General features: G+C 42.6%; 1 protein-coding gene across 2 annotated transcripts in view; it reads right to left on the reverse strand.

The window, feature by feature from the left end:
* The window catches only part of cln3 (CLN3 lysosomal/endosomal transmembrane protein, battenin), a 28607-nt gene extending 11916 nt beyond the window's left edge, over positions 1–16691 (reverse strand). For both annotated transcript variants that reach the window (XM_029727069.1, XM_029727068.1), the window contains exons 1-6: positions 16272–16691; positions 16092–16128; positions 12459–12555; positions 12268–12339; positions 11854–11933; positions 11545–11630 (exon numbers count right to left, since the gene is read on the reverse strand). In XM_029727069.1, the coding sequence (XP_029582929.1) occupies positions 11545–11630; positions 11854–11933; positions 12268–12339; positions 12459–12555; positions 16092–16128; positions 16272–16326 (427 nt within the window). In that variant the 5' untranslated portion in view covers positions 16327–16691. The remainder of the gene's footprint in view (positions 1–11544; positions 11631–11853; positions 11934–12267; positions 12340–12458; positions 12556–16091; positions 16129–16271) is intronic.
* Positions 16692–18682: the final 1991 nt, after the last annotated feature.

The raw sequence follows: 18682 nt of genomic DNA on the forward strand, positions 1-18682 counted from the left end.
CAAGGAGGAGCAGGAGGAGCACTGCCAGAGCCCTGCAAAATGACCTCCAGCAGGCCACAAATGTGCATGTGTCTGCTCAAACGGTCAGAAACAGACTCCATGAGGGTGGTATGAGGGCCCGACGTCCACAGGTGGGGGTTGTGCTTACAGCCCAACACCGTGCAGGACATTTGGCATTTGCCAGAGAACACCAAGATTGGCAAATTCGCCACTGGCGCCCTGTGCTCTTCACAGATGAAAGCAGGTTCACACTGAGCACGTGACAGACGTGACAGTCTGGAGACGTCGTGGAGAACGTTCTGCTGCCTGCAACATCCTCCAGCATGACCGGTTTGGCGGTGGGTCAGTCATGGTGTGGGGTGGCATTTCTTTGGGGGGCCGCACAGCCCTCCATGTGCTCGCCAGAGGTAGCCTGACTGCCATTAGGTACCGAGATGAGATCCTCAGACCCCTTGTGAGACCATATGCTGGTGCGGTTGGCCCTGGGTTCCTCCTAATGCAAGACAATGCTAGACCTCATGTGGCTGGAGTGTGTCAGCAGTTCCTGCAAGAGGAAGACATTGATGCTATGGACTGGCCCGCCCGTTCCCCAGACCTGAATCCAATTGAGCACATCTGGGACATCATGTCTCGCTCCATCCACCAACGCCACGTTGCACCACAGACTGTCCAGGAGTTGGCGGATGCTTTAGTCCAGGTCTGGGAGGAGATCCCTCAGGAGACCATCCGCCACCTCATCAGGAGCATGCCCAGGCGTTGTAGGGAGGTCATACAGGCACGTGGAGGTCACACACACTACTAAGCCTCATTTTTACTTGTTTTAAGGTCTTTAAATCAAAGTTGGATCAGCCTGTAGTGTGGTTTTCCACTTTAATTTTGAGTGTGACTCCAAATCCAGACCTCCATGGGTTGATAAATTGGATTTCCATTGATTATTTTTGTGTGATTTTGTTGTCAGCACATTCAACTATGTAAAGAAAAAAGTATTTAATAAGATTATTTCTTTCATTCAGATCTAGGATATGTTATTTTAGTGTTCCCTTTATTTTTTTGAGCAGTGTATATTGAAAATGAAATACAGATATCTAATTTACATAAGTATTCACACCCCTTTGCTATGACACTCCAAATTGAGCTCCGGTGCAAACAATTTCCTTTGAACATCCTTGATATGACACAACAACTTGATTGGAGTCCAGCTGTGGCCAACTCAGTTTGGACATGATTTACAAAATAAGAAAACTCTATAAAAAAGGTCCCACAGTTGACAGCTCATGTCAGAGCAGAAACTATACCATGAAGTCCAAGGAACTGTCCATAGATCGCCGAGATTTGTGATGAGGCATATATCTGGGGAAGGGTATAACACAATTTCTAGAGTGTTGAAAGTTTCCAAGAGCACATCATTGCGAAATTGAAAAAATATGAAACCACCCACACTCTGCCTAGAGGTGGCCGTCTGACCAAACTGAGCAACCAGGCAAGAAGGACCTTGGTCAGGGATGTGACCAAGAACCCAATGACCACTCTGACAGAACTACAGAGTTCCTTGTTTTAGATAGGAGAACCTGCCAGAAGGACAACGGTCTCTAGAGCACTTCCCCAATCTGGGATTTATAAGAGAGTGGCCAGACAGAAACCACTACTTAGAAAAAGGCACAACAGCACACCTGGAGTTTGCAAAAAGACATGAAAGACTCAGATCATAAAGTAAAGGATTCTGTGGTCTGATGAGACAAAGAATGTACTCTTTGGCCTGAATGCAAAGCACCATGTCTGGAGAAAAGAATATTTGAAATTTGTCAAAAGCCTATTGGATGACAACTTGTTTTTAACCAAGAAAGAATCATTTATAACTGACTTTCTCCAACATAACATAGGTACTGCAGATCCCCTTATTGTATGGGACACTTAAATGTGCCTTTAGAGGCCATGCAATTCAACACTCATCTAAAAAAAAAAAAAAAGCAACTTAGGCCAAAAGAGTTCATATTAACAAAGGAAATAGCAGGACTAACAGTACAGATAGATAGCAATAAAAACTGTACCATAGAGGCACAGAATATGTTAGAGGGAAAACAAAAACAAATAGATTAACTTATTCAAAAAAGATCAAGTGTAATATATTATTAAAAAAATAAAGCGAACTGAATAAAATGGGGGGGGAAATGCTCCAAATTATTTACATAGAAATAAAAAATAATTTACTGAAACTTGTTAAATGAGTCACCCATGTTCCACAAAACAATACTTTGAAAGAGGAAGTAAAGTACTTCAAGCATATGTTTTCGTTTCAGTCTCCTCCATCCCCATTAACCGAAGTTAACTGTAAGGATTTATTTTTTCTATTAATAATGGAAAATTAACAGCTGTACAGAAAGACTCATGAGAAGGCCAGAGACACTTTTAGCATGTTTTAACCACTCCTATAAAAATTGTAGATGATCAGATACTCAACAAGGTCTGATTTAATTATTATTTAAACAGGACCCAAGTGGTAAATGTAAAGACCCAAGCCATTGAAAAAAATTGGAGGCCCCTTACACTTCAGTGTTGTGATGCAAAAACGACAGTAAAATGCATAGAATTAGAAAAGGTATTGTCGGATATAATTCATCTTAAAATCAGACCGTTTTTTCATTTATTTATTTTTTTACATGGATGATACATTAAAGATAATATAAGACAAGTACTGGAAACAATAGAACACTATGAAACATCTGGGAAAGCTTGTATGACTATAAAATGTAAATAGCTGCCAGGAATATTTCATTTTGGAGAATCTCTTATACAATGGGTTAAAGTTATGAACAGTGCATTTGGAAAGTATTCAGACCCCCTACATTTTCCAGATTTTGTTAGGTTACAACATTAAGTATTCATACCCTTTACTGAGTACTTTGTTGAAGCATATTTGGCAGCGATTACAGCCTTGGGTCTTCTTGTGTGTGAGATGCTAAAAGCTTGGAACACCTGTATTTGGGGAGTTTCACCCATTCTTCTCTGCAGATCTCAGGTTTAAGTCCGGGCTCTGGCTGGGCCAATCAAAGACATTCATAGACTTGTCCCGAGGCCACTCCTGTGTTGTCTTAGCTGTGTGCTTAGGGTTGTTCTCACGTTGGGAGGTGAACCGTCACCCCAGTCTAAGGCCCTGAGAGCTCTGGAACAGGTTTTCATCAAGGATCTCTCTGTACTTTGTTCCGTTAATCTTTCCCTCAATCCTGACAAGACTCCCAACCCCTGCCGCTGAAAAACATCCCCACAGCATGATTCTGCCACTATCACGCTTCACCATAGGGATGGTGCAAGGTTTCCTCCAGACGTGATGCTTGGGATTCAGGCCAAAGGGTTCAATATTGGTTTCATCAGACCAGAGAATCTTGTTTCTCATGGTGTGAGAGTCTTTAGGTGCCTTTTGGAAAACTCCAAGCGGGCAGCCATGTGCCTTTTACTAAAGGAGCGGCTTCCGTCTGGCCACTCCACCATAAACGACTGATTGGTGGAGTGCTGCAGAGATGGCTGTCCTTCTGGAAGGTTCTGCCATCTCCACAGAGGAACTCTAGCGCTCTGTCTGAGTGACCGTCGGGTTCTTGGTCACCTCCCTGACCAAGGCCCTTCTCTCCAGATAACTCAGTTTGTCCGGGCGACCAGCGCTAGGAAGATTCTTGGTGGTTCTAAACTTCTACCATTTAAGAATGATGGAGGCCACTGTGTTCTTGGGGACCTTCAATGCTGCAGACATTTTTTGGTACCCTTCCCCAGATCTGTGCCTCGACACAATACTGTTTCAGCGCTCTACGAACAATTCCTTCAACCTCAAGGCTTGGTTTTTACTCTGACATGCACAGTCAACTCTGGGACCTTATATATAGAGAGGTGTGTGCCTTTCCAAATCAATTGAATTTACCACAGGTGGACTCCAATCAAATTGTAGAAATATATCAACGATGATCAATGGAAACAGGATGCACCTGAGCTCAATTTCTAGTCTCATAGCAAAGGGTCTGAATACTTATGTAAATAAGGTATCCGTTTTTAAGTTGAAATAAATGTGCTAAAATTTCTAAAAACATGTTTTCGATTTGTCATTATGGGGTGTTGTCTGTAGATTGCTGAGAATTTTTTAAAATTGATTTAATCAATTTTAGAATAAGGCTGTAACGTAACAAAATGTGGAAAAAGTCAAGGGGTCTGAATACTTTCCGAAGGCACTGTATATATATATACACACACACACACACACACACACACACACACACACACACACACACACACACACACACACACGATTGGACACACCTGATTCCTGGGTTTTTATTTTTACTATTTTCTATTTTCTTCACAATAGTGAAGACATCCAACACTATGAAATAACACACATATGGAATCACTTAGTAACCAAAAAAGGGTCTAAAAAAATCTAATCTTTTAAAATATTTAACTACCCACCCTTTGCCTTGATGACAGCTTTGCACACACTTGGCATTCTCTCAACAAGCTTAATGAGGTAGTCACCTGGAATGCAATTCCATTAGCAGGTGTGCCTTGTTAAGTTCATTTGTGGAATTTATTTCCTTCTTAATGCGTTTGAGCCAATCAGTTGTGTTGTGACAAGGTAGGGGTGGTATACAGAAGATAGCCCTATTTGGTAAAAGACCAAGTCCATATTATGGCGAGAACAGCTCAAAAAAGCAAAGAGAAATGACAGTCCATCATTCATTTAAGACATGGTCAGTCAACGCGGAAAATTTCAATAACTTTGAAAGTTTCTTCAAGTGCAGTCGCAAAAACTATCAAGTGCTATGATGAAACTGGCTCTCATGAGGACCGCCACAGGAAAAGGAAGACCGAGTTACCTCTGCTGCAGAGGATAAGTTCATTAGAGTTACCAGCCTCGGAAATTACTGCTCAAATAAATGCTACACAGAGTTCAAGTAACAGACACATCTCAACATCAACTAGTCAGAGACTGCGTGAATCAGGCCTTCATGGTCAAATTGCTGCAAAGAAACTACTACTAAAGGACACCAATAAGAAGAGATTTGCTTGGGGCAAGAAACACGAGCAATCAACATTAGACCTGTGGAAATCTGTCCTTTGGTCTGATGAGTCCAAATGTGAGATGTTTTGTTCCAACCGCCGTGTCTTTGTGAGACGCAAAGTAGGTGAACTGATGATCTCCGCATGTGTGGTTCCCACCGTGAAGCACGGAGGAGGAGCTATGAGGGTGTGGGGGTGCTTTGCTGGTGACACAGTCTGTGATTTATTTTGAATTCAAAGCACAACTAACCAGCATGGCTACCACAGCATTTAGCAGCGATACGCCATCCCATCTGGTTTACACTTAGTGGGAGTATCATTTCTTTTTCAACAGGACAATACCCAAAACACACCTCCAGTCTATGTAAGGGCTATTTGACCAAGAAGAGTGATGGAGTGCTGCATCAGATGACCTGGCCTCCACAATCACCCGACCTCAACCCAATTGAGATGGGTTGGGATGAGCTGGACTGCAGGGTGAAGGAAAAGCAACCAACAAGTGCTCAGCATATGTGGGAAATCCTTCAAGACTGTTGGAAAAGCATTCCAGGTGAAGCTGGTTGAGAGAATGCCAAGAGTGTGCAAAGCTGTCATCAAGGCAAAGGGTGGCTACTTAGAAGAATCTCAAATATAAAATATTTTGATTTGTATAACACGTTTTAGGTTACTACATGATTTTATGTGTTATTTCATAGTTTTGATCTCTTCACTATTATTCTACAATGTAGAAAATAGTAAACAATAAAAACCCTTGAATGAGTAGGTGTGTCCAAACTTTTGACTGGTACTGTGTGTGTGTATATATATATATATATATATATACACACACACTGCTCAAAAAAATAAAGGGAACACAAACAACACATCCTAGATCTGTATGAAAGAAATAATCTTATTAAATACGTTTTTCTTTACATAGTTGAATGTGCTGACAACAAAATCACAAAAATAATCAATGGAAATCCAATTTATCAACATATGGAGGTCTGGATTTGGAGTCACACTCAAAATTGAAGTGGAAAATCACACTACAGGCTGATCCAACTTTGATGTAATGTCCTTAGAACAAGTCAAAATGAGGTTCAGTAGTGTGTGTGGCCTCCACGTGCCTGTATGACCTCCCTACAACGCCTGGGCATGCTCCTGATGAGGTGGCGGATGGTCTCCTGAGGGATCTCCTCCCAGACCTGGACTAAAGCATCCGCCAACTCCTGGACAGTCTGTGGTGCAATGTGGCGTTGGTGGATGGAGCGAGACATGATGTCCCAGATGTGCTCAATTGGATTCAGGTCTGGGGAACGGGCAGGCCAGTCCATAGCATCAATGCCTTCCTCTTGCAGGAATTGCTGACACACTCCAGCCACATGAGGTCTAGCATTGTCTTGCATTAGGAGGAACCCAGGGCCAACCGCACCAGCATATGGTCTCACAAGGGGTCTGAGGATCTCATCTCGGTACCTAATGGCAGTCAGGCTACCTCTGGCGAGCACATGGAGGGCTGTGCGGCCCCCCAAAGAAATGCCACCCCACACCATGACTGACCCACCACCAAACCGGTCATGCTGGAGGATGTTGCAGGCAGCAGAACGTTCTCCACGGCGTCTCCAGACTCTGTCACGTCTGTCACATGCTCAGTATGAACCTGCTGTCATCTGTGAAGAGCACAGGGCGCCAGTGGCGAATTTGCCAATCTTGGTGTTCTCTGACAAATGCCAAACGTCCTGCACGGTGTTGGGCAGTAAGCACAACCCCCACCTGTGGACGTCGGGCCCTCATACCACCCTCATGGAGTCTGTTTCTGACCGTTTGAGCAGACACATGCACATTTGTGGCCTGCTGGAGGTCATTTTGCAGGGCTCTGGCAGTGCTTCTCCTGCTCCTCCTTGCTCAAAGGCGGAGGTAGCGGTCCTGCTGCTGGGTTGTTGCCCTCCTACGACCTCCTCCACGTCTCCTGATGTACTGGCCTGTCTCCTGGTAGCGCCTCCATGCTCTGGACACTACGCTGACAGACACAGCAAACCTTCTTGCCACAGCTCGCATTGATGTGCCATCCTGGATGAGCTGCACTACCTGAGCCACTTGTGTGGGTTGTAGACTCCGTCTCATGCTACCACTAGAGTGAAAGCACCGCCAGCATTCAAAAGTGACCAAAACGTCAGGCAGGAAGCATAGGAACTGAGAAGTGGTCTGTGGTCCCCACCTGCAGAACCACTCCTTTATTGGGGGTGTCTTGCTAATTGCCTATAATTTCCACCTGTTGTCTATTCCATTTGCACAACAGCATGTGAAATCTATTTTCAATCAGTGTTGCTTCCTAAGTGGACAGTTTGATTTCACAGAAGTGTGATTGACTTGGAGTTACATTGTGTTGTTTAAGTGTTCCCTTTATTTTTTTGAGCAGTGTATATATATATATATATATATAGATTGGAAATGATGCAGACAATTACATTGACAGAAGCCACAATCTGCAATATTAAAGCTAATCTACCCCCACAAAAACAAAAAAGTATCGACTCAGGGGTGTGAATATTTATGTAAATTACATATTTCTGTATTTCATTTTCATTAAATTCTTAAAACATGTTTTCACTTTGTCATTAGATGGGTGAGAAATATGTAGATGGGTGAGAAAATGATATATTTAATCCATTTTTAATTCAAAATGGAAAGATGTGAATCCACAACAAAATGTGGAAAAAGTTCAGAGCTGTGTTCGAATACTCATACTAACCGCACTATATGTGATGTGAATTGACTATATATAGTATGGTTATTGGTCATAGTATGGATATAGTTAGTAAGCCAAAGGTTCACGGATGTCGGACTAAATTCGCCAAAATACGAAGTTACACGCAGAGGACACCATTTCTGTACTTTTAGGGCCCAAAATGCAATTCTTCAGGAAATGGGCGTGGCTCCACAACATTTTCAAATTTGAAGAAAATGGCGGAAAATATGCAGCCGAAGTCCGACGAGAGCGAATACAAATTCATTGAACTAACTAATGACAAATGTTAAGAAAATGTTGAGCAATGTAATAAAGTAATGACTTGTCAAATAAGTTACGTTGCACGTTATGTTGGCTGACAATTTGTTAGCTACGCTATCCTTACAAACCGCATAGCATTACAGCAAGATGTACCGGTATGTTAGCTAGTTACCTAACCTTTGTTGGATACTAATACATCGAACTTGCAAGGCAGTATATTAACTAACTAACCAACGTTTATAGACTTAATTATTCACATCATTCTTAGCTAAGTGGTATAGTCGTTGTGCGTTTCCATGGACATTTTAAATTCTGGCTATCTACTACGATTTCAGAGCACTCTCGCTCGCCGTTGAATATGGCCGGTGTCAGTAAACATTGGCAAAAAAAAAAGCGTAATAAATTGTTGCCAGCAACACAGTTACAGTCACCAACGCTCTGGGTAACATGAAAACAGCCTAACCAGCTCTGCTATGGTGAATAAAATGGTCAGAGTGAGGTGTTCTCTCATTTGTGTCTGGAAGTAGCTAGCCAATGTTAGCCAGTTAGTTTGGGTTCTTGACTGCAGTTGAACGCTTGGATCAACCCAACTCCTCGGCCAGAGTGTCCAGCGTGAGCTCTGAACACTCAGAGCGAAACGCTCTGGATTTACAATCTGACAACGCTCTGGATTTACGAACGCCCAGTACGCACTCTGGAACTGCAGATTGAATTTACGAACACACCTGAAATCGTAAAATGTTTAGCTAGTAATTTGTTACGCTAACGAGCTACGATACTGTCTGTTTACAGTATAATAAAATGAACTAATAGTAAATAGTATATACTCATTAAGTATGTAGTATACAGTATGTTTGTATGGGTTTTCGAACACAGCAAAGGTGTATGAATACATTCTGACGGCACTGTATAATTTTGATCTCATGGACGCACAACTGTCTATGAATTAACATTTACATTTCTCCAGCCACATTCCTCTGTTTACCAAAACAAGTGGCGTGGGGTGACTGCTTTGTTATTTTTCGAATCCTATATTTACCCTTTAATATACACATGACCGAAAGGTTGCTGGATTGAATCCCTGAGTGTCGTTCTCCCACAGAACAAGGCAGTTAACCCACTATTCCCAGGAACCACTGCTTTTAAATCAGGGCAAGGCGACTGGAAACATGACCGAACACAAACAGTGTAGCTATTCCCTCCGCAAGGCAATCAAACAAGCTAAGCGTCAGCATAGAGACAAAGTAGTCACAATTCAACGGCTCAGACACGAGAGGAATGTGGTACGGTCTACAGTCAATCACGGACTACAAAAAGAAAACCAACCCCGTCGCAGACCCCGATGTCTTGCTCCCAGACAAACTGAACAACTTCTTTGCTCACTTTAAGGACAATACAGTGCCACTGACACGGCCAGCTACCAAAACCTGCGGACTCTCCTTCACCGCAGCCAACGTGAGTAAAACATTTAAACGTGTTAACACTCGCAAGGCTCCCGGCCCAGACGGCATCCCTAAACGCGTCCTCAGAGCGTCCCCAGCTGGCTGTTGTGTTTACGGACATATTCAATCTCTCCCTATCCCAGTCTGCTGTTCCCACATGCTTCAAGAGGGCCACCATTGTTCCTGTTCCCAAGAATGCTAAGATAACTTTGCTAAACGACTATCGCCCCATAGCACTCACATCTGTCATCATGAAGTGCTTTGAGAAACTGGTCAAGGATCATATCACCTCCACCCTACCTGACACCCTAGACCCACTCTAATTTGCTTACCACCCCAATAGGTCCACAGACAACGCAATCACACTGCCCTAACCCATTTGGACAAGAGGAATACCTATGTAAGAATGCTGTTCATCGACTACAGCTCAGCATTTAACACCATAGTACCCTCCAAACTCATCATTAAGATCCAGACCCTGGGTCTCGACCCCGCCCTGTGCAACTGGGTCCTGGACTTTGACAGGCCGCCCCAGGTGGTGAGGTTAGGAAACAACATCTCCACCCCGCTGATCCTCAACACTGGGGCCCCACAAGGGTGCGTTATCAGCCCTCTCCTGTACTCCCTGTTCACCCATGACTGCGTGGCCATGCACGCCTCCAACTCAATCATCAAGTTTGCAGACGACACTACAGTGGTAGACTTGATTACCAATAATGACGAGACTGCCTACAGGGAGGTGGTGAGGGCCCTCGGAGTGTGGTGTCAGGAAAATAACTCACACTCAACAAGACAAAGGAGATGATCATGGACTTCAGGAAACAGCAGAGGGATCACCCCCCTATCCACATTGACGGGACAGTATTGGAGAAGGTGGAAAGTTTTAAGTTCCTCGGCGTACACATCATGTACAAACTGAAATGGTCCACCCACACAGACAGCGTGGTGAAGAAGGAGCAACAGCGCCTCTTCAACCTCAGAAGGCTGAAGAAATTTGGCTTGGTCACCAAAAACACTCAAACGTTTACAGATGCACAATCAAGAGCATCCTGTCGGGCTGTATCACCGCCTGGTATGGAAAATGCTCCTCCCACAACCGCAAGGCTCTCCAGAGGGTAGTGAGGTCTGCACAACGCATCCCTGGGGGCAAACTACCTGCCCTCCAGGACACCTACACCACCAGATGTCACAGGAAGGCCAAAAAGATCCTCAAGGACAACAACCACCCGAGCCACTGCCTGTTCACCTCGCTATCATCCAGAAGGCGAGGGCAGTATAGGTGCATCAAAGCGGGGACCGAGAGACTGAAAAACAGCTTCTATCTCAAGGCCATCAGACTGTTAAACAGCCATTACTAACATTGAGTGGCTGCTGCCAACATACTGAGTCAAATCTCTAGCCACTTTAATAAAAATAAAAAAATTGATGTAATAAATGTATCACTAGTCACTTTAAACAATGCCACTTTATATAATGTTTACATACCCTACATTACTCATGTCATATGTGTATACTGTACTCTATACCATCTACTGCATCTTGCCTATGCCGTTCAGCCATCGCTCATCCATAAATTCATATGTACATATTCTTATTCCTTTACACTTGTGTGTATATGGTAGTTGTTGTGAAATTGTTATATTACTTGTTAGATACTACTGCATGGTCGGAACTAGAAGCACAAGCGGTTCGCTACACTCGCAAAAACATCTGCTAACCATGTGTATGTGACCAATAAAATTTGATTTGATTTAGGCTGTCATTGAAAATACGAATTTGCTCTTAACTGACTTGCCTAGTTAAATAAAGATTAAATAAAAATGATTAAGAAATCAGCTATTAACAGAACCGCTGACTGGCTGATAGATGCGTCCCCATGGTTACCATATCAGTGAGATAGTGTCTGGTTTCAGGGGAAATGTCAGATCTGCAATGTTCTAGGAATTAAAATAGTGATCAATGATCATATCATTTTTCAAATGTTTACGTCCCCATGCACAAACATAGGCTTACACACACACACACACACACACACACACACACACACACACACACACACACACACATTACCCAAAATGCTTATCCACACGGTAGAAGAGAAGGACACCACAAGGAAGCTTGCAATCGCTGTTGCAACGCATACCAACACTCGGAAACTGTGGACAAAAACACAACCTCCAAATTGACATGTGCACTCAAATTGCCAAACCGTTGCAAACTCAAACAAACTGGTAATGTAGGATAATATTGTTCCTGTATTATGTTATGATTAGCAAAAGCTAAGATACGGCCATTGACACCATCTTATTACAATGTTAATTTACTGTAAGAAAAAGTATTCAAAGACAACTGGGAAAACACCGTCTGTCCTTCTCTTACCCATAAGGGACTTTGTGGATGAAGAATGGAGCAGAGAACTTGATTAGGAGAGTGGGAAGAATATCAGCCAACAAAACAGCCTTGGAGAGGGAGACAGAGGTCACACACATGTTAACCAGGCAGGATCAGGCTGGTCACTTTAATAATGTTTACATACTGCTTTACTCATTTCATATGTATATACACTGTATTTTAGTCAATGCCACTCCGACATTGCTCGTCCTAATATTTATACATTTCTTAACTCCATTCTTTTACTTTAGATTTGTGTGTATTGTTGTGAATCATTAGATATTTCTGCACTGTTGGAGCTAGGAACAAAAGCAATTCGCTACAACACCCGCAATAACATCTGCTGAATAAAATTTTATTTGATCACACACACTTTCACAGCTGCAGTGCATCTCTATTTACCGCGGCAGAAACTGGGCTGCAGTCGTAGCGACTTTTTCCACCTTCAACGTCTAAGGCAACTGTGGATGGGGTCTGAAGAAGAAGGAAATGGAGAGAGAGAGAGAATGAAAGAATATTGCCAATATAGTACTTTGACACTAACAATACATACGAATGTTACGGTGATACAGCATTCTACAACCCATTCTTACAGGTGATGTGGAGTTGTGAGACCCTTGTTGTTTTAAGATGTCATGGGCTGCACTCAGCATCACCACGTACGCAAAGTTATTGCACAACCCCAGCAACCTGAAGACAAGGGTCAGGAGGAAAGGTGGGAGACACAATGTTGAATTTGAAATAATTAATTTCTATTGCCTGCATTTCAGAACATTCAGTGCAGGGAGGGGGGGCAAGCAGAGATGGGGGGGGCAAGCAGAGATGATAAGTGTCAGTGGGCCAATGAATGATAGCAAGTTCACTGAGGCTACGCAATAATGTTGTAGGGCAAACTAAGGATAAGATGTAGCCAGCGTTCCTATATAGATTAAGACACCGCGGAGCCAGTGCAAGATATGGCTTGGAAAACGAACCTCAATCTAGGGATGACAATTGCGTTATACTACGAATTGTCCCAACTGCTATACCGAGTAGATGGAACGACTGCTAATGTTTAAGTAAACTGCAGTTTCTTTCCTCATGCTAGCTAGCAGAATCCACAGCAGCCATTTTAGAATTCCATAATGGCTGCTGTGGCTACATACATACTTATCACTGGGGCCAGACAGAATCTACAAGGAGTGGTTTAGTCTTTACAACATATAGTGCCTTCAGAAAGTATTCACACCCCTTGACTTTTTCCACATTTTGTTGTGTTACAAAGTGGGATTAAAATGTATTTAAAGTGTCCTTTTTGTCAACAATCTACACAAACTATTCTGTAATGTCAAAGTGGGGGGGAAAAAAACACTAATATAAACTACTTAACCAAAGGTATGTGGACACCTGCTCGTCGAACATCTCATTCCAAAATCATGGGCATTAATATGGAGTTGGTCCCCCTTTTTCTGCTATAACAGCCTCCACTCTTCTAGGAATGCTTTCTTCTATATGTTGAAACATTGCTGCAGGGACTTGCTTCCATTCATCCACAAGAGCATTAGTGAGGTCGGACACTGATTTTGGGCGATTAGGCCTGGCTCGCAGTCGGCGTTCCAATTTATCCCAAAGGTATTCGATGGGGTTGAGGTCAAGCCTCTGTGCAGGCCAGACAAGATCTTCCGCACCGATTGACAAACCATTTCTCTATGGGACCTCACTTTGCGCACGGGGGCATTGTCATGCTGAAACTGTTGTCACAAAGTTGGAAGCATAGAATGTATGCTGTAACGTTAAGATTTCCCTCCACTAGAACTAAGGGGCCTAGCCCGAACCATGAAAAATAACCCCAAACCATTCTGCCTCCTCCACCAAACTTTACAGTTGGCACTATGCAATGGGGCAGGTATCGTTCTCTAGGCATCCGCCAAACCCAGAGTTGTCCGTCAGACTGCCAGATGGTCAAGTGTGATTCATCACTCCAGCTGACGCTTGGTATTGTGCAAGGTGATCTTAGGCTGGTGTGAGGCTGCTCGGCCATGGAAACCTATTTCAAGAAGCTCCCAATGAACGATTATTGTGCTGATGTTGCTTCCAGAGGCAGGTTGGAACTCGGTAGTGAGTGTTGCCACTGAGGACAATTTTTATCAGCTACACGCTTCAGCACTTGGCAGTCCCGTTCTGCGAGCTTGCGTGGCCTACCAATTCGCAGCTTAGCCGTTGTTGCTCCTAGATGTTTCCAATTCACAATAACAGCACTTACAGTTGACCGGGGCAGCTCTAGCAAGACAGAAATTTGACAAACTGACTTGTTGGAAATGTGGAATCCCATGACAATGCCACGTTGAAAGTCACTGAGCTCTTCAGTAAGGACATTCTACTGCAAAGGTTTGTCTATGGAGATTGCATGGCTGTGTGCTCTATTTCATACATCCGTCAGCAACGGGTGTGGCTGAAATAGCCAAATCCACAAATTTGAAGGCATGTCAAAATACTTTTTTATTTCTGGGTAAGTCTCTAAGAGCTTTCCGCACTTGGATTGTGCAACATTTGGCCATTCTGTCTTTCAAAATTATTCAAGCTCTGTCAAATTGGTTGTTGATCATTGTTAGACAACCATTTTCAGGTCTTGCCATAGATTTTCCTGAAAAACTCCCCAGTCCTTAATGATTACAAGTATACCCATAACATGATGCAGCCACCACTATGCTTGAAAAAAATGTATTGGATTTGCCCCAAACATAACACTTTGTTTTCTTAACAAAAAGTGAATTGCTTTGCCACATTTTTTTCAGTATTACTTTAGTGCCTTGTTGCAAACAGAATGCATGATTTGGAACATTGGTATTCTTTACAGGCTTCCTTATTTTTACTCTGTCAATTAGGTTAGTATTGTGGAGTAACTACAATGCTGTTGATCCATCCTCAGTTGTCTCCATTCACAGCCATTAAACTAACTGTTTTTAAGTTACCATTGGCCTCATGGTGAAACACCTGAGCGGTTTCCTTCCTCTCCGGCAAATGAGTTAGGAAGGATGCCTGTATCTTTGTAATGACTGGGTGTATTGATCCACCATCCAAAGTGTAATTAATAACTTCACCATATTGAATGGGTGCTTTTTACCCATCTAAGAATAGGTGCCCTTCCTTGAAAGGCATTGGAAAACCTCCCTGGTCTTTCACAGTTGAATCTGTGTTTGAAATTCTTTGGAGATGTCACGACCGACCCTGGTTCGATCCCAGGCTGTATCACAACCGGCCGTGATCGGTAGTCCCATAGGGCGGCGCACAATTGGCCCAGCGTTGTCCGGGTTAGGGGAGGGTTTGGCCGGGGTAGGCCGACATTGTAAATCAGAATTTGTTCTTAACTGACTTGCCTAGTTAAATAAAGGTTAAATAAAATACAATTATAGGGTGTTGTGTGTAGGCCAGTGACAACAAATCTCAAATGAATCCATTTTAAATTCAGGCTGTAAGAACAACATGGGTAAAAAGTCAAGGTGTGTGAATACTTTCTGAAGGCACTGTAGCTAGAATGCCCTATTCCATCAATAGCATCGAGTACTTAACATGCACACCAATTATTCAATATTCAACTGATTTTGGCATAAGGCCGAGTATGGCATTAGTCATGTAAACACCTTACTCTGCTTATCTATATCGGCGTAAGGTCATAATCGACGTAAGCCTACGCCGATTAAAACACTTAGTTTTATAAGCAACCTTTCGAATTATAAACACATATAAACAGCTTCATCGGCGATCATTGGTGCATTTTATCTGCGCATGTGCCAGCACCGGGTAGCGCGAGTGAGTTCGGAAAAACATGCATCTTATAAATTGTTTTCACAAACAAACTTTATACAGTATGTCCGAAATCCGAATCAAATTGTCTAAGCAAAAACAACATGGTCACTGTGGTAGAATGTTTATCTTGATTGGCGAATTTCTGCATTTATCAAAAGTCCCATCAGCAGCCTGATTTCACGTGTCGATGTACACAGGAGTATTAGGGAAATCTTTATTCTTGCAAAGCATGTAAACGTTTTAAACGAACTATTGTATTAACCTGACTATCCACAGTAATCGCAAGATTGTGTGCATGTAACCGTGTTCACTGTAGCTAGCTAAATAGGATTGATTCAAATAACGTTACATTTAAATAAATCAAATATGGGTAGCTAGGCTCGTTTCTGATTTCACATCACATTCACCATAGTAGAACATAATCTCACAGCTAAACTCACCAAAAACCAGTCCAATTTCTCCAGCGCGAACTACGACCTACAGACAGTACAGAGACAAGGTGTTAATAAAATAACCAAATTAAATATAAATAGCTAAATAGCATACTAGCTAGCCAGCCACACAGCAGTGTGATCCGTCTGGTCAGTGTTAACAAATCACAAGTGTGACACACTATTTACCCTCACTGTCAGATGGCATATCTGGGTCTGCATTGACGCTGACTGCTTGGTCCATGATTAAAAACGAATTAAATCGAATATTAAAGAGCAGCTACATAAACAGCTAACGAACGTTACTCTTGCACAGCTGTCGAATAGCTAGCAATCTGGCTAGCTACTTCCTCAATGTTATCTTGTGGTGTTCCGCAAATTTCCATAGGTCACAGATTTGACAGCATTTTTTACAGAACTTGAGGCAGACAGGCGAATGTTATAGCTAACTGACTAGTATAAAACGATTTTCTTATTGATTTCATTTTTGTTCATAGGTGTTTACTACATGTCAACTTCGGACCGATTCAAGGCAAACAACAAATCATCGCGTGTAGCAGCGAAATATCCCCCCCTTGAAACTACTACCGCACACTGCTGGTTCCGCATATAAGCAAATAGAGTACCACAGTATGAGTCATAATACTCATAAAACCAAGAGGTCAAACAGGGAAATGGTTCCAATCGGTTTTCCACCATTCATTTTTCCCATAGGGAATTTTAAAACACTTAAAATACGGGCTATAATTTGTATAGACTTACCCTGACATGACGTTTAGATAACAATGCATCTCTCTAGGCCAAGGTTACTTTTTTTGACAAAAACTTTTCAGCTGCTGATGTAATGATGTCTAGCTTCTTGGACTTCTTGGACACTTGTACAATACACTTAATAACTGTGGCTATACAGTTGAAGTCGGAAGTTTACATACACCTTAGCCAAATACATTTAAACTCAGTTTTTCACAATTCCTGACATTTAATCCTACTAAAACTTCCCTGTCTTAGGTCAGTTAGGATCACCACTTTATTTTAAGAATGTGAAATGTCAGAATAATAGTCAGAGAATGATTTACTTCAGCTTGTATCTCTTTCATCACATTCCCAGTGCGAGAGAAGTTTACATACACTCAATTAGTATTTGGTAGCATTGCCTTTAAATTGTTTAACTTGGGACAACGTTTCAGGTAACCTCCCACAAGCTTCCCACAATTCGTTGGGTGAATTTTGGCCCGTTCCTCCTGACAGAGCTGGTGTAACTGAGTCAGGTTTGTAGGCCTCCTTGCTCGCACACGCTTTTTCAGTTTTGCCCACAAATTTTCTATAGGATCAGGGCTTTGTGATGGCCACTCCAATACCGTGACTTTGTTGTCCTTAAGCCATTTTGCCACAACTTTGGAAGTATGCTTGGGGTCATCGTCCATTTGGAAGACCCATTTGCGACCAAGCTTTAACTTCGTGACTGATGTCTTGAGATGTTGCTTCAATATATCCACATAATTTTCCTACCGCATGATGCCGTCTATTTTGTGAAGTGCACCAGTCCCTCCTGCAGCAAAGCACCCCCACAACATGATGCTGCCACCCCTGTCCTTCACGGTTTGGAAGGTGTTCTATGGCTTGCAAGCATCGCCCTTTTTCCTCCAAACATAACGATGGTCATTATGGCCAAACAGTTCTTTTTTTGTTTCATCAGACCAGAGGACATTTCTCCAAAAAGTACAATCTTTGTCCCCATGTGCAGTTGCAAACCGTAGTCTGGCTTTTTAATGGCAGTTTTGGAGCAGTGGTTTCTTCCTTGCTGAGTGGCCTTTCAGGTTATGTCGATATAGGACTCGTTTTACTATGGATATAGATACTTTTGTACCCGTTTCCTCCAGCATCTTCACAAGGTGCTTTGCTGTTGGTCTGGGAATGATTTACACCTTTCGCACCAAAGTACAGTCATCTCTAGGAGAAAGAACGCGTTTCCATCCTGAGTAGTAGGTAGGACGGCTGCATGGTCCCATGGTGTTTATACTTGCGTAATATTGTTTGTAAAAATGAACGTGGTACCTTCAGGCATTTGGAAATTACTCCCAAGGATGAACCAGACTGGTGGAGGTCTACAATCTTTTTTCTGAGGTCTTGGCTGATTTTTCTTGATTTTTCCATGATGTCAAGCAAAAAGGCACTGCGTTTGAAGGTAGGCCTTGAAATACATCCACAGATACACCTCCAATTGACTCAAATGATGTTAATTAGCCTATCAGAATCATCTAACGCCATGACATAATTTTCTGGAATGTTCCAAGCTGTTTAAAGGCACAGTCAACTTAGTGTATGTAAAGTTCTGACCCACTGGAATTGCGCCTGCCATATCAGTTCTGTTATACTCACAGACATTGTTTTAACAGTTCTGGAAACCTTAGAGTGTTTTCTATCCAAATGTACCAATTATATGTATAGCCTAGCCTCTGGGCCTGAGTAGCAGGCAGTTTACTTTGGGCACGCTTTTCATCCAGAGGTGAAAATAGTGCCCCCTACCCTAATGAAGTTCAAAGGCACAGTCAACTTAGCGTATGTAAACTTCTGACCCACTGGAATTGTGATTATGTGAA

Source organism: Salmo trutta, chromosome 32, assembly GCF_901001165.1.
Source record: "Salmo trutta chromosome 32, fSalTru1.1, whole genome shotgun sequence".
NCBI lineage: Eukaryota > Metazoa > Chordata > Actinopteri > Salmoniformes > Salmonidae > Salmo > Salmo trutta.